General features: G+C 39.4%; 2 protein-coding genes across 2 annotated transcripts in view; both read right to left on the bottom strand.

Moving 5' to 3' along the window:
- LOC149051912 (uncharacterized) overlaps positions 1 to 22803 on the bottom strand; it is a 154286-nt gene that overhangs the window by 83141 nt on the left and 48342 nt on the right. The gene's annotated exons all lie outside the window — the stretch shown is intronic.
- Positions 1806 to 13270, bottom strand: LOC149051917 (uncharacterized). The gene is made up of 3 exons (XM_089200132.1): positions 13204 to 13270; positions 6238 to 12551; positions 1806 to 5943 (listed from the first exon to the last, which is right to left on the bottom strand). Exons 1-3 carry the CDS (start codon positions 13268 to 13270, stop codon positions 5932 to 5934), a joined length of 6393 nt encoding a protein of 2130 aa, XP_089056258.1. The 3' UTR covers positions 1806 to 5931.

Here is a 22803-nt window from a genome sequence, read left to right as displayed (position 1 = left end):
GATACATGTATACACCATTCACAGCCTGGCTGCCACAGGGTGACTTCAATATTTCCTTAAACAACACATGTCAATATTCCTTTACTTTAAGAAACTAGGAAGAGATGTAGGTCTCAAATTTTGCGCCCTGGTTTAGGCGAGTTGATACTTGGTAAAGAATTGTGAACATTTTCTTAACTTACGGTGGTGGTGCCAATAAATTACGTTCCGGAGATAAAAATGTTTATCCATGTGATGCTGTTGCAAAATATCCGCATCATATGTTTATCCATCAGTTGCAGGCGAAGTAAATACACGAGTAACTATCTTCCCTCCTGCAGTATTCCGCCGCAAAGGTTGGAGGAGTTCATTTTCGTAATCATGGTTATGGACACACCTCCGTCACACCTCCTTATTGCTCCAATGAGAGTTTGCGTTTAGCTTTCCCAGAATGCTCAAGAAATCATCAAGCCATAAGTTCATCTTTACTTCAAAGTTTGCATGTAAACCGCGTATGCTTTGTATTTCTTCTTCTATTAACCGTAAAATGTATATTTTGTATTGGAGATCATGTGCTAGCCTTGGGGGTGGAGGGTGGAGTTTTTTCTTGCAAGTCTTTACGACCGATTTTAACTCATTCAGAAGAGGTAAGTGCAAAGTAGTTCGCAGCTTGGTCAGCCAGGAGTCGTATGAAAATTATTCCTTCGTTGCTTTGGTCAGTTTGCCTCTCTCGCTTCTCGTTTGTTTTTGTTACTGACGCGTATTGATAAAAACTGTTAATGACGATGACAAAATTCACGTTTAAATGATTTGCCTTCGATACTTATTTGTATGTTCCTTCTCGGAACTGTCTTAAAGTAATCGTTCCATGTTTTCGCTATCGAGGGCTTCTAACAATTCAATAAAGAACAGAGTTATTGTGGAAACTGTGAGATAGCCGTTTTGAGGGGAGCTGTTGGGCAGTACAATGTAATACACACGCTACCCTACGAGTCAGTGGCACCAATGCATAAATCATCTAAAACATGGAAGTTATCTGCTGAACACAAAGTGCGACAATGTGCAGAATCTTTCAGATGCTTGAAAATGTGAGAGGCCCTGTCAGTGACTAAGTGCTCTCTAGCACGTGTGGAAAAATGCCGGCAGGTTTCACCAACGTATCACGCATTACAGTCAGCACATACAAACTTATAAACCACACGTGAACGGAGCCCGTCAGCGACAGGGTCTTTCACACCAAACAAGAAGCCGATTTGGAAGGAAGATAAAACTAGCATGACAGGACGGAAAATGCGTGCACTGTAAGTACCTCCCGTTGTTCCATACAAAGCCTTAGAAAAATATTCTAAGGCTTTGTGTGGGACAACGGGAGGTACTTACAGTGCACGCGTTTTCCGTCCTGTCATGTTAATATCCAAGTCATTGCAATAGCGCTTAATAAAATGGCGAATCTCTTTTTTGATTGATAGCAAAAAAGTGGCCCATTTAGGGTAGCTTAAAGTAAAACCTAGGTGAGGTGGTAGGAAGAGAACCCCGGGGATGATGATTGCCTTGGGTCCCAGTGATGTAACGGTTTATAATCTTCTCGATTAAATTAGCCGGGAAAAGATTCAGTTTTAGAATATCAATAAGTTTGTCAAGGTCCTCGTGAAACCCTAACCAGGTGTTATTAATCTTGTAGGCCCTATCAACGAGAGTCTTAATGAGACCCACTTTGTAAGAGTTCGAGGTGAAGCTGAAATAATTAGTTAGTGACCCAGTGAGTTGGTAACCAGACTGAGTTTCTTATCTGTGCATTGCCTCGATGTGACCGCGAGATGTCTCAATCGTGAATAGTACATTTTAATGTTGGATCAAATTAAATCAGTTCTCCTTTTTATCTACTATTTTTTTCAGGTTTTCTACTTCCGTATGTATGTTGGCATTGTAATACTGGGTGCTCTTCACGGGCTGTTGCTCCTTCCTGTTTTGCTAAGTTACGTTGGCCCAGCTCCCCGAAAAATTCCTCCCACAGCGACTTCGTCAGATCACCGTACCTCGGCCGTTTCCGAGCGCACGCCTTTAATCAAGGCGTAACTGAGCATCAATGGAAAAGAAATTTTAGCCGTAACTTTAACTTTTTTCCTCTTAGGTATTCAACTTTCGCGTGTATCTCGGCGTTGTTTTAATCGGCGCGCTGCATGGTATCGTGTTTCTTCCTGTACTTCTGAGTTACGTGGGTCCAATGACTTTAAAGGCAGTGACGGTGTTGGAATGCGAGTCATCGGTAAGGCCTCATTTCGTAGAGGGCACAACGGATGATGAAAGGAAACCATTGCTTTATTCTGATCGCTGTGGAATCCAGTGACCTTGGACTATTAAACTGAAATTGTCATTGCATATGATAGTTTGTCTTTTTATGTTATTTAAAGCCTATTATAATAACGTAAAATCAATTTAAGAATAAGAAAAAAGAATGGCAAATTAACTCTGATCTTAGAGCGAAGAAGCTTTTGAAAGCTGTGTTTTGTGAGCGGTGTTTGTTGCATTTGATGAGAAAAATAAAGTTCCTAGCCTTCTACTTCTGTTGTTTCTGTTCCCATGGAACAGAACATGCTAGCTTATAAACAGTCGAACGAAAGGAATGAAACAAATCTTTTGGCGCCGCTCACGTTGTTGTTGTTTTATTTTTTCTGTTTTAATTTGTTGTCCTTTTTTTTCTCTCAATTTATTGGTAAAAATAATGTCGTTGATTCCCAGTTTTTGTTTTACGACCTTAACCCTTAAACTCCCAAGATATCATTATTAATTCTCTTTACTATCTTTCATACATTTCTCATAATGTCAATTTGGAGAATTTGGTACCAGATCAACTAATAATCCCTTAATTGATATTTTAGTTTATTCTCATGCTTAATATCTTGCTTGTTATAGTATTGATATTGTAAGGAGAATTTCTCTCTTGGTCGCTCATGGGAGGTAAAGGGTTAATAATCTTACTTTGAGAAGCTTTTCTCCTGCTGTTCGTTTGTTGCATCGCAAAGAGCTTGGAGGATGGGAGAGTCGGTGAAAGAGATCAAGTTGGTCAGCGGTGATAAACTACGTATTCAAAGAGCACTACAGTCGACGGGTATGCGCGAGAGGATAAGTTCTTGTCGACCGTGCGCTAATTTCCCGCGCGTTGAGAATTCGCTTCTCCTCCAGCTAAGAAAAGACACTATTCAATAGACTAATGAGTGACATCTCGCATCCTGTTTAAGAGTCAATTTCCGATAAACACAGCGTGTTGGCTGGATACACGTAAACACATGCTGCAGTACTTTTTCGATGTACCTAATATACTGTTAGCGCACAGCCATCGCACGCAAAAAACTTTCACCTCAAATACATGACACGTCGTATCGTCGAAATTTCGAGGAAAAATGTCTTGCGCACAGGCATTTTTTCTTATTAAAACATGTCCGCAAATTTGCAAGGCTCCAGCCGCATGCAAACATTTGAAGCTGAAGCGATGATTGTGAGCAAAACCATACGATACTTAAGTAGACTTTAAGAACTAAACAGATTATATTTCATAAAACAACCTTTTTGTTTGTAACCTCTTCGCACTCAATTTTTCATCAAAAATATAAGTGGTAACATGACAAATCGATATAAGCTATTCCACGGTGGGTAGATCAGGTCAAATTTTTTGATACGCCGAAAATGTCTGAGAAAACGGGGAAGAAAACTTAGTCTAGTCATAAACTAGGGAAATTATTACTTTTGGCTCCAATATCTTTAAAATTCGTCATGTGACATAAACCCTCGAGCTTTCAAGGGTGACTACAAAGTCGCCCACAATCTTGACGCAGCTAGGGAGGGGTAATTAAAACTTTATACTCACTCCTTGAGGTCGTGTTGAAATGTATTAATACAGATATACCGCTAAATAATTTACCAGGACAGAAGAAACCAATTTAGGAATGAAGAAGGGACTACTGGTAACATGGTGGGTCAGGAATACGTTCTAAATATATTTGGCGCATTTTGGAGCACTGATTGGGGAATGAAAATATTGTCACTTCCAAGCAACCTAGGGACTAGTTAATTTTTTTTCTTTTTTATGGTTATTTCTACTGTAACAGCCTTGTACACCGGGGCTAAGGCATTTTTCTACTTCCTTTTTGCCAATAAAGTGCGTAAGGGGGTGGGCCCCAAGCTCCCTCGGACCCCTATTCCTACGGAAATGATTTACACAGCCGCTGTTTTAACTAGCAAGGTTTGGTCATACTGGTCATACTTTTAGAGTTTCCTGACTTTTCGGGTCTGGTTAACTGTCTTTTAAAAGCAAAGGACTCGCACTTCGCGCCACCTAGCGCGCTTGCCTCTGGTCGATTGCAAAACGCAACTGAGATACGCCTGTTCTGCAGGCCAGATTTAAAATCGCTTAAAATACAAGCGACAGCGATGTCCTTACACAGGTCTCTTCCAGGTTCATCCTTGGTCCACTTATTTTTTTACGTCGTGTTTTGTCGGTTTTCTTTCTTTTTACCCTGAAAAGTGACACCTAAAAACTGTTTAGATTCCAAATCTTGCATGTCACCTCATTATAAGTCGGTCCATGAGTTTAACGAAAAGTTCAGTCTTCTGTCACAGATAGCCTTGGGTTCAGGCATTCATTAACACTTTTACTTCCATGAGTGACCAAGACAGAATTTCTCCTCACAATATCAAGACAATATCAAGAAGACAAGAGAGGAGAATAAAGAAAAGTTTTAATTAGGGGTTATAGGTTGATCCAAACCCGAATTCTCCTAACTAACACCAAAGGATCGGAATTGACTGGGAGACAGAAAAGAGAATTACTTATAAGATCTTGGAAGTGAAAAGGTTAACGAATAACACGTAAGCGCGCGCTATTCAAAGTGATCGTCGCCAGAAATTTTCTTAATTTTGTCATTGACTTACTCCTCCCTTCCAACAAAATGTCAAATGACTTGCCTCATTTTTTGACATTCAAATGCTTCTTTATTGAACTTACGAAATAGGTAAACAACTAATTAGGAGTGACTAAGTACATCACTTGGCTTCAGCTTTCTCGCACAGTTTGAGCTTCTATCGCTTCTATCGATGCCTTGTATAATGTACAATTGTGAAATCGGCCTATAGATGGAAACAAAACCCTTTTTAAACCCTCGTTTCGCTGTTGTGCTGTTAATTTTAACAGTATATCTAGAATGCATCGTGATGCTTGAACAATGAGCACAATTTATCGCATTCAAACGTAAAGGAAAACTTAGTCTAGATATTGGTGAGAGTAAGATTAAATCCGGGCCATAAAGGTAAAAATCTGTTATTTTAAGTCCTGAAAAACAATGTTTCTAATACAGAAAAAAGAACTTTGTTAAGTAATTCTTAGGTAAAAATCCTCAAAATAGTTTATCACAGTTTCCATCGGATATAAACTAACATAATAATAGCTTTATATCAGTCATCTGGCAAGAACCGATCGAGAGAAAAATCTGTAAAAAAAATGTCTGGAAATCATCTTAAAGACGTCTCAACTTTGACGTTAATGTGACGCCCAAAATCTTGTTTATCGTTAACAATTTCATCCATGTTAGATTAAAAATATAGCTCTCTATGTTGCTGGTCATGATAATTTCAAAACATCTCAATAAAAGAAAAATTACACGAAAATCAGTTTGAGTAAGATATTAAGGATCAAAACATTTGAAAGTCCTTTTCCTTTAGAGTATCCAAAATCCTTCAAGCTCGTAAGAACAGTTCAGACGGGTGACAAGTCAAGTTTTGAAACAATAGAGATCGTTAAGGACTCTCGTTGATTTTGTCTTTGGCCATCTGTTGATTCTCCCTGCTTTAAAAAGAAGACTCTTGACAAAGTTTTCATCGGTAGCTTAGTGCTTTCTGATCCAAATATCATCGTTAACTTCGTCGGGTTTGGTCCTTGTTCTGATATAGTTGCAATGCTCACTGCCTCAGCTGAAAAGTAAGAGTACAAATTTAGGAAGGATCGTTGAGTTGCCATCGGGTGTTTTCCTTGGCTATGTGAAATTAAACAATACACCGCAAAACTGGATAGTAATAGAGAAAATCTGATCTTTTTTCATTCTTATCATGGTTATCATTGTAAATGTTGCAGCGACTGCATTTCATCTCAATTTGCTCGAGCAACCAAAAATTCCTAACTCCATTGAAAGAAAAACAACATACAACAACTATAATTTTGATTTATGTCACTTGGTATTGAAAAAATTTTATAAACAGAGTAATTACTTGGTTCAGAGTCTGAATTTCCTTGAAATCCAGGCTGACGTCATCACCAATGAGTACAAATGGTGCCCAGTACTTCACCTCCTCGTACTTTTCAATTTCTCTCATACACTTCATGGCCTGCTGGAGAGCTTCGCTTGCCTTCTTGCCCTTAGCAAGTGCACCGTAGAAGAAACTCATGAACTCCAGGGTTCCCTCGTCATCAATTGCCCATAAGGTTGCCACAACAGATCTGGCACCGGCACCCAAAAATGCTCGTGCGATGCCGACCACACCCTCGGCCATGACCTCCCCACGAGCACTGTGAGGACAACTCAGTACAACCAGTCGAGCCCGCAGCCCAGCTTCTAGGACATCTTCCATCGTCAGTAGATAGTCTTTTTCTTCTGGCTGAGAGTTTTTCCTTGTGGTGTTCGGTGCCAAGATGACTTCCCCAGTTTCCATTTTACCGTGCGCTGCAATGTGCACTAACGCCACTGATGACATTCGTTTTAACACCTCATCTTTTGTAGCCTTTTCTCCAGTGAGAGGGGAATGATTGAGGATGCGTCCGATCATCTCCACTTCTTTTCTTGCTCCCGGAAGTTGCACTAAACGTCTCTCCTGGTAGATGATATCTCTGAAACATGGGTCGCCAACCAGCAATGCACCACTCTTCGCATGGAAGTCAGCTGGGCAATCATGTATTCGTTGTAAGGTCGTCAAGGACGGAAGTACACGAATTGTGAAAGAATCACTCAGACACGATGACCTCGAGTCCTCCAATGCAGCATAAGGTACAAGGCAAAATGGCCCCTCCGGAACGACAGTTAACTCGTTGCCTTCGATCAGATCAGCGATAGGACTAACGATGATGTCACGAAGCTTCTGCAGAGCACTTGATTGTGAGTACCTCACATCATCTCGGATCATATCTTTGGCCACTTGATCCTCTTTTGGCGAATCAGCTGAAGGATTTCCGCGTGTGACAGCATCTCCCCTAAAATTCTCCATAAGGGCAGTTTTGTTCAGTAGCTGGATGAAAGATTCCAATTCATCCTCACACTTATAATTGTTCACGTGAATCTTTCTCATTTGGATATTATCTTCACTGAGGCAAACCCAGAAGTAAACGCACGGTCCACTGATAGCTATGAAAACTGTGCTTGATGGAACAGAACTCAGGGAAAGGCACGAACCGCTCCTCCTGGAAGTATCTTCAGGCTGATATCTTGCGTCCATGAGATCTCTCAGAGCTTGAGCACGTCCTTTTTCTGCGGCAAGAAGAGCGTTCACAACGTTACCTTGAATGAGGCTTATACGCCACAAACCTTTGTATGCACTTTGGTGCTGATTACGATAGCAAATCTTCCACGTATCTTGAAATTGAAAACTGGCCCTGATATCATCATACACCTCTACACTCGAGTAATAGTAGGTAAAGGCCCTCATGGGATCTCCTTGGCACTCGAAACTTATACCGAGAGCACCGAGTGAGCATGCCTCTCCAGCCTTGTCTCCTACTTCTTTGGATATTTCTAGGTGACGTTGGTACGACTCAATTGCCCTTTTAAACTTTCTTTGACCGAGAAGAATTCTGCCGAGATGGCAATAACTGATTCCCTCTCCGGCCTCGTCTCCCACTTCTTTCGCAATTTCTAGATGACGTCGCTGGTACTCGATTGCTGTTTTAAACTGCCCTAGACCTTGATAAGCGTTGCCGAGATTGCCATAGCTGATTCCCTCTCCAGCATTGTCACCCACATCTTTAGCAATTTCTAGATGACGATGATGGTACTCGATTGCTGTTTTGAACTGTCCTAAACCTTGATAAGCATTGCCGAGATTGCCATAACTTTGTCCCTCTCCAGCCTTGTCTCCCACTTCTTTGGCAATTTCTAGATGACGTTGATGGTACTCGATTGCTGTTTTAAACTGTCCTAGACCTTGATAAGCGTTGCCGAGATTGCCATAGCTTCTTCCCTCTCCGATCTTGTCTCCGACTTCTTTTGCAATTTCTAGATAACAGTTGTGGTACTCCATTGCTGTTTTAAACTGCCCTAGTCCTTGATAAGCATTGCCGAGATTACCATGACTGATTCCCACTCCGGCCTTGTCTCCCACATCTTTAGCAATTTCAAGATGACGTTGATGGTACTCGATTGCTGTTTCGAACTGTCCTAGACCTTGGTAAGCGTTGCCGAGATTGCCATAGCTTTGTCCCTCTCCAGCCTTGTCTCCCACCTCTTTAGCAATTTCTAGATGACGTTCCTGGTACTCAATTGCTGTTTTAAACTGTCCTAGACCTTGATAAGCGTTGCCAAGGTTGCCATAGCTTCTTCCCTCTCCAGCCTTGTCTCCCACCTCTTTAGCAATTTCTAGATAACGGTTGTGGTACTCGATTGCTGTTTCGAACTCTCCTAGACCATGATAAGCGTTGCCAAGATTGCCATAACTGATTCCCTCTCCAGCCTTGTCTCCCACTTTTTTAGCAATTTCTAGATGACGTTCCTGGTACTCGATTGCTGTCTTACACTGTCCTAGACCTTGATAAGCGTTGCCAAGATTGCCATAGCTTCTTCCCTCTCCGGACCTGTCTCCCACCTCTTTAGCAATTTCTAGATAACGGTTCTGGTACTCGATTGCTGTTTCGAACTCTCCCAGACCATTATAAGCGTTGCCAAGATTACCATAGCTTCTTCCCTCTCCGGCCCTGTCTCCCACCTCTTTAGCAATTTCTAGATAACGGTTGTGGTACTCGATTGCTGTTTTGAACTCTCCTAGACATTGATAAGCGTTGCCAAGATTGCCATAACTGATTCCCTCTCCGGCTTTATCTCCCACATCTTTAGCAATTTCTAGATGACGTTGATGGTACTCGATTGCTGTTTCGAACTGTCCTAGACCTCGATAAGCATTACCGAGATTCCCATAACTTCGTCCCTCTCCAGCCTTGTCTCCTACCTCTTTAGCAATTTCTAGATGACGTTCCTGGTACTCGATTGCTGTTTTGAACTGTCCTAGACCTTGATAAGCATTGCCGAGATTGCCATAGCTTTTTACCTCTCCGGGCTTGTCTCCCCCCTCTTTAGCAATTTCTAGATGACGTTGATGGTACTCGATTGCTATTTCGAACTGTCCTAGACCTCGATAAGCATTGCCGAGATTCCCATAACTTTGTCCCTCTCCAGCCTTGTCTCCGACTTCTTTAGCAATTTCTAGATGACGTTCCTGGTACTTGATTGCTCTTTTGAACTGTCCTAGACCTTGATAAGCGTTGCCGAGATTGCCATAGCCTCTTCCCTCTCCGGCCTTGTCTCCCACCTCTCTAACAATTTCTAGATAATGGTTGTGGTACTCGATTGCTGTTTCGAACTCTCCTAGACCATGGTAAGCATTGCCAAGATTGCCATAACTGATTCCCTCTCCGGCCTTATCTTCTACTTCTGTAGCAATCTTTAGATGACGTTGATGGTACTCAATTGCTCTTTTGAACTCTCCTAGACCATGATAGGCGTTGCCGAGATTGCCATAACTTCGTCCCTCTCCAGCCTTGTCTCCCTCTTTTTTTGCAATTTCCAAAGAAAGCTGATGGCACTTGATTGCTGTTTTGAACAGTTCTAGGCCTTGATAAGCGTTGCCGAGATTACCATAACTTTGTCCCTCTTCAGCCTTGTCTCCTACTTCTTTAGCAATTTCTAGGTGACGTTCCTGGTACTCGATTGCAGTTTTGAACAGTCTTAAACCTTGATAAGCGTTGCCAAGATTGCCATAGCTTCTTCCCTCTCCGGCCTTGTCTCCCACTTCTTTAGCAATCTCTAAATGACGTTGCTGGTACTCGATTGCTGTTTTGAACTTTCCTAGACAATGATAGGCCTTGCCAAGATCGCCATAACTGATTCCCTCTCCGGCCTTATCTTCTACTTCTGTAGCAATCTTTAGATGACGTTGATGGTACTCGATTGCTGTTTTGAACTCTCCTAGACCATGATAGGCGTTGCCGAGATTGCCATAACTTCGTCCCTCTCCAGCCTTGTCTCCCTCTTTTTTAGCAATTTCCAGAGAAAGCTGATGGCACTTGATGGCTGTTTTGAACAGTCCTAGACCATGATAGGCGTTGCCGAGATTGCCATAACTTCTTCCCTCTCCAGCCTTGTCTCTCTCTTTTTTAGCAATTTCCAGAGAATGCTGATGGTACTCAATTGCTGTTTCGAACTGTCCTAGACCTTGATAAGCGTTGCCGATATTGCCATAAATTTGTCTCTCTCCTGCATTGTCTCCCAATTCTTTCGCAATTTCTAGATAACGGTTGTGGAACTCGATTGCTGTTTCGAACTGTCTTAGACCTTGACAAGCGTTGCCGAGACTGCCATAACTTTGTCTCTCTCCAGCCTTGTCTCCCACTTCTTTAGCAATTTCTAGATGACGTTGATGGTATTCGATTGCTGTTTTGAACTGTCCTAGACCTTGATAAGCGTTGCCGAGATTGCCATGGCCTTTTCCCTCGTCGGCCTTGTCTCCCACCTCTTTAGCGATTTTTAGATAAAAGTTGTAGTACTCGATTGCTGTTTCGAACTCTCCTAGACCATGATAAGCGTTGCCAAGATTGCCAGAAGTGATTCCTTCTCCGGTTTTGTCTCCCACTTCTTTAGCAATTACTAGACAATGTTGCTGGTACTTGATTGCTGTTTTGAACTGTCCTAGACTATGATAGGCGTTGCCGAGATTGCCATAACTTCGTCCCTCTTCAGCCTTGTCTCCCTCTTTCTTAGCAATTTCCAGAGAATGTCGATGGTACTTGATTGCTGTTTTGAACTGTCCTAGACCTTGATAGGCGTTGCCGAGATTGCCACAACTGATTCCCTCTCCGGCCTTTTCTCCCACTTCTTTTGCAATTTCTAGATGACGTTGATGGTACTGGATGGCTGTTTTGAGCTGTCCTTGACCTTGATGGGCGTTGCCGAAATTGCCATAACTTTTTCCCTCTCCGGCCTTATCTCCCACTTCTTTAGCAATCTCTAGATGACGTTCGTGGTACTCGACTGCTGTTTTGAACTGTCCTAGACCTTGATAGGCGTTGCCGAGATTACCATAATTTCGTCCCTCTCCGGCCTTGTATCCAACATCTTTAGCAATTCCTAAATAACGGTTGTGGTACTCGATTGCTGTTTTGAACTGTCCTAGACCATGATAGGCGTTGCCGAGATTGCCATAATTTTGTCCCTCTCCAGCTTTGTCTCCCTCTTTCTTAGCAATTTCCAGAGAATGGTGATGGTACTTGATTGCTGTTTTGAATTGTCTCAGACCTTGAGAAGCGTTGCCGAGATTGCCGTAACTGATTCCCTCTCTGGTCTTGTCTCCCATTTCTTTAGCAATTTCTAGATGACGTTGCTGGTACCTGATTGCTGTTTTGAGCTGTCCTAGACCTTGATAAGCGTTGCTGAGATTGCCATAACTTTGTCCTTCTCCGGCCATGTCTCCCACCTCTTTAGCAATTTCTAAATGACATTCGTGTTGCTCAGTTGCTGTTTTGAACTGCCGTAGGCCTTGATAAGCGTTGCCGAGATTGCCATAACTTTGTCCCTCTCCGGCCTTGTCCCCCATTTCTTTAGCAATTCTTAGACAACGGTTGTGGCACTGGATTGCTGTTTTAAACTGTCCTAGACCATGATAGGCGTTACCGAGATTGCCATAACTTCGTCCCTCTCCAGCCTTGTCTCCCTCTTTCTTAGCAATTTCCAGAGAATGTCGATGGTACTTGATTGCTGTTTTGAACTGTCCTAGACCTTGATAGGCGTTGCCGAGATTGCCACAACTAATTCCCTCTCCGGCCTTTTCTCCCACTTCTTTTGCAATTTCTAGATGACGTTGATGGTATTCGATTGCTGTTTTGAGCTGTCCTAGACCTTGATGGGCGTTGCCGAGATTGCCATAACTTTTTCCCTCTCCGGCCTTATCTCCCACTTCTTTAGCAATCTCTAGATGACGTTCGTGATACTCGACTGCCGTTTTAAAATGTCCTAGACCTTGATAAGCGTGGCCGAGGTTGTCATTACTAATCCCCTCTCCGGCCTTGTCTCCCACTTCTTTAGCAAATTCAAGATGACGTGTGTGGTACTCGATTGCTGTTTTTAATTTGCCTAGACTTTGATAAGCGTTGCCGAGATTACCATAACTGATTCCTGTTCCGATCTTGTCTCCCACTTCTTTAGCAATTTCTAGATGACGTTGGTGGTACTCGATTGCTGCTTTGAGTTGTCCTAGACCATGATAAGCGTTGCCGACATTGCCATAACGTCTTCCTTCTCCGGCCTGGTATCTCAGTTCTTTAGCAATTTCTAGATAACGAAGCAGACCTTTACTATTCTTATTAATCTCAAAACTTGTCAAGGATATAGAAAACATGATTAAATGTACAAAAATGGAATGGAAATGTGTATTTCAACAATGATTAGAATGTTAGGTAGAACAATGATATTTCTTTAGTTTTCACGTCCCTTGCAATTAACATTTTCGTGGTGACCAAATCACCTTAGTTTATGTTCGACCATGAGTACTCTACTTTAAGAGATAAAGCTTATTGACTTCCAACAAGTTATTCCCAGAGCAGTAGGAATTTTTTATATAATTATTTCAAAAACTACATTGAGTTGCCTTTGAAAAACTTTTGCCTTTTTGTCTCACCTCTTGAGAGGTCATCGTATATCTCCAGTGACGTAATTGACGTAATTTGACTTTTCTCTGTCGCCGAAATTACCAAGCGGAAAATATATCAATCTTTTCAGTGATCACAACTATGAGCAATTCCAACATGCGCACTATCCTCGTCACCTTGAATACCAACCTATTTATTAGATTCCTAAAACACGTAAAACCTTTAGTGTAAATGTTTCAAAGACGAGTGAAGATGATTAAAGATGTACTTAACTATTCGACCAAAAGGCCTAACAACCACTTCAAAACTATCCTATAACGGTCTTCTTCTCTCACCTGTGACTGGAGGCTCATTGTTCAAGTCCAGTTTTTCTCCCGTTGTTGGAAAATTACTTTCTGCCATAGCTGGCAATAAAATGGAGTCGATTTTAATGCGCTAGAAATCATGGTTACAAATCATAGATGGAGACTGAAATGAAAGTAATCTAAAGAGAACGTCGAGAAAAAAATACAAGTCCCAAAGTTTCCTCTGTCACGCTATCGTGATGGCGTGACAGCTCGAGTCACGTTCCGCTCTGTTGACTTAACTGGACGTAGAAGGAAAGCCTTTCGACCAATATTTGAACCGATAAACTCTAACTGGTGATAGATAAAGACACCTAAGACTCCTTACAGTTAGTATATTTTACTTAAACATAATGCATGGATAACCTTTTTTCTAAAATTTTATTATCATCATTAAAGTTTTTTTTTTTTGCGAACCACTAGGCTCTTTTAACCTAAAAGTTCGTTTTAAGTATAAAGTTGGCATTAACTGTCAAGGGTCCAAGTACTCACTACTGAACCATTAAGGCAAATACAAGCGAGGTTTTGCGTAACCGTCACGAATTCTACCAACACCCTTCCCCCCCGGCCTATTACGAAAAAAACCACAGTCATATACCACCACTCAGACACACCTATCCACCAAAGGTCTCAGTTATTTCATAAAGCGCATCTGTAAAAATTTCCACAAAGCTACAGAAAATTCCATAAACTTTCTTTTGAAGGTGCTAATAAAATATGAAAAACTGAAAGTAGCTGGCCCATAAAAAATTATGTCGGAGAAAGTAAATAATAAATAGTCTGTTCCTGTACGATTTTGAAAGGGATATTCTGGAAATTTTTATCGGCCTTCAGATTAAGATTCTGCACCATTATTAGCTTTCACTGAGCCCTCATTCTCACCTCGCAGCGTACGATGTAAGCACGCAAACATAAATGCCAATTTATACCTTTGCGCGAAAAGCATATCTACTAAAACCGATTTCTGACCGCAAAATCGGTTAGAAATAACACGACTAACCACCTAGAGGATACGTAACTTGAATTGCTCAAGACCAAAAAAATTTACTTCCAGTCAAGGTCTATGTTTTTATTGTGCCAATTTTCGAAGAGGAAGTCGAATGATGTTCACAGGCTTTCAAGAATCCAAAATAATTAACCGTGACGTTGGCGAGGTTTCGTTTTCGTACATGTTCAATAATTCGTATGAGTAACGACCTTGTGGATATGTAGTTTGAATAGTTGAAGACAAATATTTAGTTCCTCTGAATGTCTACAAGTTTTGCGGAGGCGGTCGAATAATGTTCGCAGGACTTCTAAGAACTAAAATAATTAATAGCGACGTTGACGAGGTTCCGCTTTCATACGTGATAAAGAATTGGTAGTCATTGTGGTTCTAGCCATAAAATTTCACTTTTGTTAGCTTTTATCACGTTACTCCAATTTCTTAACCCAAGAGCGCGAAATGTGTTGTTTTTTAATTCCTGCTAACATCCCACAAAAAAAAAACAACACAACAAAAAAAAATGATTGAAGTCGGTTAAATAACATAACTAGACCATTTATTTTTGTCACATGACTGAACATTCAGGTTTTTTCGGCGGTTTTGGCCACAGCGGAGTCAAGGATACGTGTTTAGTCCAAAAGAAGAAGCGCTCGAGGGGCATCTTATGTTGCAAGTAATTCTTCTTTTTATCCATGTAACAATTTCTTATTCTCAAGGTCCTTAAGAATGCAGAGAAGAAACTTGGCCATCTCTATCTCATGCTAAGTCAGTAATGTACATATTTATAGCGGTTTTACATACACGCGCAAGGATACGAAATTTACCATCGAGTGTTGATAGTATCGCTCACTCTTTCGATCAAATATTCAAACTCGAGAAGATCATAGATAAATCTTTATCAAGCAGTGAATATGTATCATCCTATTTATCATATAGATATCGAGATTAAACTTGAAACATATATAATTTTGAAACACATTTTAAAAGCACCGAACAGCGCGGGAGAGATCTACCGCACCGAAACTCACCTCGACGAAAAACTACCTCTAATTCGGACATTAAAATTTGACAAAATCTTGTTACAAGAATTGCTTCCTTTTTTTTAAAGTTGAATTCAATCTTAAAAACGTTCGTAGATAAAAGCCGTCCCGGAAATTATTACCGTAATGTTTATAAATCCGATTATCATGACGACGTTGATATCTCAACATGTGAAGACGTACATGTAAATGACACGTTTACAGCGTGCAGTGTAGATGTAATTTTTTTGTTCCATGCGAATCTATAATACTATTACAATTACAATAAATAGCGAATTTTGCGACATCAAAACTGCTGCCGCGATCTAAAGATCTTTTTCATGGAAATGCATTGCATTTTTGTTCGTTTGCTTTGTTTTGTTTTATTTTACTTCACGCTTCGTTTCGTTTTCGCGAAATATTGACTGGTTTTGATATTGACAAAAGCTCTAAGTACAACAGGTCATCCAGCTCTGTCACGTTCTCATCACGTGCGATCACACACTGATAACTTTTTAACTCCCAAGATCATACTCGTGATTGACAAATCTGACTCTCGCTTCGCAGTCGTCAGATTTTGTGAGATTACAGACCGAGTTGGACTCCATTCGCTCCTATTACCATTATTAATCACATGAGAGAAACCAATGAAATTTTTTAGCGTGATGTAAGTGATATATTTTATATTTGACAGCAGTAAATGTAAATCAAGAAAACTCGATTGAAATTAAACCCAATTGTTTCTAGGCGCAAGGAACATAAGATTACGTGCTTACATTTTAAAAAACATGAGCTCTAAACAGCTGTCATAAACTGGAATTTAAAAATTGAGTCGTACCTGTTAAACTGTCTTCCTCTGAAGCTCCCTATTCTCCAAACGATGCTTTTTGCTATCTCTACATCCCTGAAAATATCATGAACAATGTTTTGTTTCACAACAATATCGATGATAACATGAATTATTCTATATTCACTCGTTTAAAACATTTACTAGTCTCTATTCATGCCCAGTGTCGTGATCAAAACTTCCTTTTCTATTTCAAGAAAGTTATTGTTTGTTTGTTTTTATTTTTTATTACTATTTGTTTAAATGTTTCTGCGTGACGATTATTTCATTCCGTGATTTAAATTCAGCTATTTCCCTCTCAGTAGAAAACAATCGCAATTTCTTTTTCTCCTCAAAGCAAGACACTCCTACCATTACTGGTTCAAAAAGAATGATTTCAAACCGTGAGTTACATATCGTACCAATATCATTTTTCTTCGAGTGATCACCTCGAATCTTACTGGTTTGCCGAGCTCAGTCGTGAGATATCGAGGTCATAAAGAGAAGGGTAGCTCCATATTTACAAGAAATTACGAATTATTTTGTTTATTAGACAAACACTATAGTCCTTTACTTACAAAAAGTGGACTATACTAAAAAATGAGAATTTGATATTCCTTCATCCCCTGACAAAGTGGCGCGAAAGGCGAGTGACGTCTAAGCAGCTGATTGGCGATATAAATCAATGCAGTTTATATGACAATTTTTTTTATCAACTTTCCTTGAAAAAAGCGTTACGATCTTCTCCAATTTTCATTTTTCGCTTTTGCCGTGACAACTTCGTAAAGTTACTAAAAATAAGAACTGTGAACTTATACCTTCTTCCCGCCAATTCTGCACTTAGGATGTTTGCAGCCAAAAGTGAAAAAAATCTGTAGTCAAATATGATGGTGCTATATAGATCTCATCCCAATACGATTATTTTTCAAACAATGAAATGTGTTCCTTCCTTCCAAGAAACATGCATTTGATTTCACACGCAGTTGAGTCCCAACAAGATTAAAAGGACACCCATCACTAACTGCCTCTCACATGTAGAAAGTATTTTGTTTACATCAAGATACTTCCTTTTATGAGATACATTTTTCTGTTCTGAACAAATATAATTTTTTTTGGCTGAGTATTGCATTGAAATCTACTTTGTGAGAACAAGTGGAATATCATGGCTTATAATCGGAGGAAGATATAAATTTAAAGAAATGCCATTAATAATACAGTAGTCTGTATATTTTTCTCACAATTTTCCCCTTCTTTCGATTACAATATGCTATTCATTACTTCATTAGCTTTCCTCACCTTAAGAATGCTGCATTAAATTCAAATAAAGCTCTTTTCCAGGACGGATACTCGACTTCTCGTCGTAACTAACGAAGAAGAGAGTCAAATCGTTTTGCTTTTTGATTACGTTAAACTGAGAATGCCATATGTACTCTTCCTAAAGAAATATCTGCTGAAGTTATTCAAGTATTCTCTACCTGGAAATTCCATGCATCTCTGTGCATAGAAAACCTCAGTGTATCTTGCAGGAATTTTATGAATTAAATGTTTTTAATCAGTTTTCTGTAGGTTGGAACCGTGGAAGAGAAATGTGAGTCTCTAGCTCTCTTTCTCTAAGCCCAACATTTTCTGACACGTTCGAATTCATTAACTGAGGCTATTAACTGAGGCTATTTACTGAGGTGCATGTGAGACAAACGGCACACATGATATTGGAATCAGTAATATCAATAGAATATCAGTTGATAAACTCGTGGTAATGTGTAGTTTCATAGATTCTTCATGGGTATGTAAATAAACTACCTTCAGATCTCTTCATGATGATAATCTATATGTCAGCATTGCGAAATAATTTTGTAGTTTAAACTGATTAATTTTTTTCTCGGTCGTCGGAGAAAGAACGATTTTGATTATTTTCACAAGTGTGTAAAAGAGAAAAGAATCTGGCCTGTTTGGAGGAATTTATGTCTAGACCTGCAGATTTAGATTTTTGAATATTTTTCATTCGACAGTGGAGCTCAAAATTCACTTTCTTTCTTTATCTAATTTCAAACATGACACTTAACCACATTTCAGATCTTAGCAGTGTGCGTATATAAACAGTGCGTATGTCTTGGCTCCTTAGCGAGAGCTGTAAGGCTCTGAGGTCAAACTTTCAGATCGTAAAATCCGAAGGTCAGAGATTTGAATCCTCGAGTGAATTCATTCTCTCACCCACGTTCGTGATGAGTAAATAAGATCGATTTTTCTTTCATTCTTTAGACTCGTGTTTCAAATTATTTCTATTTGTATCTTTAGTCAATACCCGTTTATCTCATTCCTTGCATTGGGTCGCTATTAACTTCTTCTGTCCTCACCTTAACTCCCGTGAAAATGTGACTTGCCCCACACGTGTGTAATTAACAAAACGGTGCACTTGGTAACACCAGCAGTATCAAAAAAGCTGAATATGAGCTCATCGCACTCGAAACAGAAAATCATTTGTTTATTTCGTGATACATGATTCGATTTTGGGGCTATGTTATTTCGCTATTAGAACGCCAAGTTGGGACTGGGCGTCACATAACATTTCTTAGTTTTTCATTTTCATTAATCCAGAGTTTCAATGATATAAACTTCCAATTTTTTTTTTCCGCTGTTGTGGTGTGTCGTTAAACTGCCGCCTCTTTGGGTTGTATGTCGCCGAACTGCCTTGCGGGAGGCCGAGGGTTCAAGACTGGATGTGGGAAGATATTTAAGAGCTGCGAATTTCAGAAGACACCGCACAAAAAAAAATGGCTGAACAGAAACGATTAGAGACAAAAGAGAGTACGAAATATTCAGTACTAGAAATAACAACTACAACTCTATTCCGTTTAACAACTTCAGACAACTTACAGGACTCTTCTGTTATTTAATCATTCATAAAACGTGCCACAACTGAGAGTTCTTTGGCCGAACTAAGAGTCCTTTTACAGCCAGTTAAAAAGAACATCGTAAAAATATCGATCAATCACCTTAGAACTTCGATCAGGAGTACAAGTGGGAAGGGGGTTTAACCCAATAACTCCCAAGATCTCATTAGTAATTCTCCCTACGGTCTGCCATAAAATACTCATGATTTCAATTTGGAGAATTTGGTAATGGATCAACTTGCAGTCCCTTAATTTAGTTTTCTTCTTTATTCTCCCAACTTGTCTGCTTGATTATGTGTTGATATTGTAAGGAGAAGTTTTGTTTTGGTCACTCATAGGAGTTAAAGGGTGAGTCGGACAAGGGAGGAGAGGGTTCACCTTTTTTTGGCGAGGGGCAAAAAAAATTAAGAATTTTGATACGGCAGTAATAACCAGGTGCATTTTTACGCCGTTATAAACTGCTAGCTACATATGACACTATACACAGATGTGAACCTCTCATACAAGACTACAACAGAGTTGAAAGTTTTGGAATAGAAGATTGAGGCGAGCTAGGCTAATAACCCTTCGAATTGTTACTTCAACAGGCAGTTCTGATTTTATTACTGGGTGAATTGATTTGAAAAAAAAATTATCTAGATCAGATCGGTGTAGCGGATCCATGGTTTGCATCTTCAAGAAAAACACAACATTTTTTGGCTTCTCTGGCACACCGCAATGTTTGGCGAGAGAGGGATTTTGAAAGAGCGTGACAGCAAGGAACCAGCGCTGGTTGATCGCTTGGTGAGAATTGCGTGGTAATCGGAATGCACGGGCCCGAGGACGACTTTTAACAAAACAAGAAAAATCAATAAACAAACAGACAAAATTTAAGTAAAAACTAAACAAAACAAAGGCAAAACGACGATGAGATTACGGTGGATATGAAATACTCGGTCAAGCCAACTAAAATACAATATCAACCAAATAAGGGATGAGAAGAAAGAAAAATATCAATTTGGGGATAATAAGTTGATCCAATACTAAATTCTCTGAACTAACATCATAAGGATTGTATTGTTGGCAGCAAGGAGAACTAAAAATTTGATCTGGGAGATTATCTGCCCAATTATATCTCTTTTGTCATATTTTCCTAGTCAGCTCTTCATTTTGGACATATGACTTTCATCATCTACAGTAGTGTCCCCTTTTTTACTTTTAGTTGAAAAGGCATCGAGCAGTTTTGATATACAAGGCTGATAATTCAATACTGTAACAACCCAAATCAATAATTTCTTCTCTAGGAAGATTTTGTCTTCTTATGTTTCACAGATGTAGATGAATGCACAGTTAGTGTTCACACTTGCCTTAGAGGAACAGCCATTAACACTATTAGTTCATACAACTGTTCTTGTAGCCTTGGTTACGTAGGGGATGGAAGAACAAGTTGCTATGATCTGTCAGCCGGTTAGTAGTTTTTTTCTTTTACAAGTAACGTGAAATAATTTGAATTAAAACTGCAGAAGCTACCTTCTTTTTTAAATCTCGTACTATCTCAGATATTTTCGTCTGACTTTAGATGCTTAACTGCAGATTGCTCTTCATTTTTTAGAGATTAGGGCGGGTAATGATTCAGAAGAGTGAATCTCAAAGAAAATAAGAATGTGCTTTAGTGAAATAAAGACAAATAATAACAATAAAAAAAGTGATCAAGTTTGTGAAATAAAGACAGATAAAAAAGTTAGCCAAATTTGTGAAAAATATATTGTTGTTTGAATAATTAACGCAACATGGCTGCCGGTTGTAAGACCTATAGCCAAGCTGGCGGTCAATTGCCCAGTTGAGTTCACAGGCGGGTAATTTGCTGAGGACTGGAACCCAGTTCCTCTTCACCTCTTATATTACATAAATATTTATTATTGATTCAAACCATTTCTATTGAACCTTATCAAGGGATTATGAATAATGATTAAGTCTAGCGCATTTCTATTTTATTTGTTTTTTCATCCTTTACGCGAATCTGATGTTTTGCCCAGCCCCAAAACGAAGATTTTTCCTTCGATACTGAGTTTGTGGAATTCAATTTTCTATAGCGAATATAAATTTATCTTTGCAAGTGATGTTGTATGATCCTCTTTACTGGTGCACTACAGAGGAATTGTATCAGTCAGTGAGACAATTTAGTGGCTATTTCACAACTGGACTTTATTTCTACAAATATCACGTGCAGTGAAGTGTAAGTTTTTCTCAGTAAATAAAAATAATAAATGATAGAAGCTTACTGCTTAACATTTATGATATTTTAAAAAGTCCCGGATAAAAACATAAATAAATAAGTAAATAAACTGGTACATATGGTTCCGTTGTATCACTTCGTCCATCAGAGAGCCTATCCCGGCACTCAATTGTTATCTTAATTATTGTTTAAATCTTTGGCAAACAGCATTAAAGTATGACTTTAGAAGAGGTGAATCGTCCCATTCCAGCCGAATAGAGTCGATTCGACAACATTTTCAACCCTGCCTCGTAGCAGGTTGAGGAACAGTTTCTACTTCTTGAAAATCAATTTCCGGTATTACATTTTCACATCAAGAGGGACGGTTTATTCAGATTTCCAGTATCACGACACCACAAAGCCGCGAATTGACTTCCGGTAGGTCGATGCTCCTTAGTGACAAATATAGTTAAAGATCAACCTCACTTGAGTTTAATCACTATTGTCACTATCATTGTTACCGATATTATCACTATCATTACTGTGAAACTATTGTCATACCATTTCCCGTGTGTATCACGTCTAGGTTTTAATTACCTGTGAGTGTTTGTATGTTTTATTAGTTACGTTGTGTACTTGAAGTTCATGTTTATATCATTGTATATTGTTACTTAATTTATGTCGAGTAATTTGTCATGTTTTTTTGCATAAATTTAGTCCTGTGTATCAATATTTATGTCCAGTCTTATGAAGCAGCCTCGTCGCTTCTTTAAATGCCTGTAAGGCTATGCACCGCTAAGGTGAATGTTTTTCTTTACTGTGAGTTTATTCATAAGATGTCGCAAATACCCAGACTTCCCCATCCAAAATAATTTAATCATTGACTCTTACTTCACTAAATTTTTTATTTCTTTATACTTTTATTTGGTATATAGTTCTCTTCTCCTGCAGGTTTTAAACGGAAGTGCATTCTTACTTCTTTTAAATTCATCTGGTAGTTGGACTTGGAAAATGGGCTCCGCGATAACGCTAATTTGGCCGCAAAACGGTCACTTATCACAATTGTCGTGCTCATTATTCCCTTTTTTCTCCAAAACTTTGTAGACGTCTTTGCATAAAAAGAATTTTTCTCCTTTGACTAATTGAAGAAAATAACCCATCAGGTCTCAATGGGTTGATGGCTTTTACGGCTAACGGTTAAAATTTTGGCCAATTTACGGCTAACAGTTAACACCTTTCCATCGTTTCCACCAGATATATTTTTTACGGTAAACTTTTCTTGCGACTAACGGTTAAAATTTGTGAATTTTTTACGCCTGACGGCTAAATTTTTTGGCCGTTTTATGGCTAACGGTTATCCCCTTTGAACCCTCTTTCTACAACTGTTACTTTAAAGCTTGCATCAGGTAAAAGTAAAAGAGAATTTATATCGATAAATTATTTATTCTATGATCCAGATCGTTTTAAATTATCTACTTCTGTTTTTGTAGAGATACTTCGTAAATGCACGTCCGCTCCACTGTAAATCTTGCATCGGCTCATCATACTTTAGGTTACCTAAATTTCAATCTCATTTTACTACGCCTCTAAATAAAGTAGATAGGGTTGTCCCCCGAAATTCTATCGATCTACTTTTAGAATTATGGCAAGGTAAGACAACATTCCGAAATTTTCCA

The sequence above is a fragment of the Pocillopora damicornis genome, chromosome 1, assembly GCF_964200805.1.
Source record: "Pocillopora damicornis chromosome 1, jaPocDami1.2, whole genome shotgun sequence".
NCBI classification, from domain to species: Eukaryota; Metazoa; Cnidaria; class Anthozoa; order Scleractinia; family Pocilloporidae; genus Pocillopora; species Pocillopora damicornis.
This window is presented reverse-complemented; position numbering and strand designations above follow the sequence as displayed.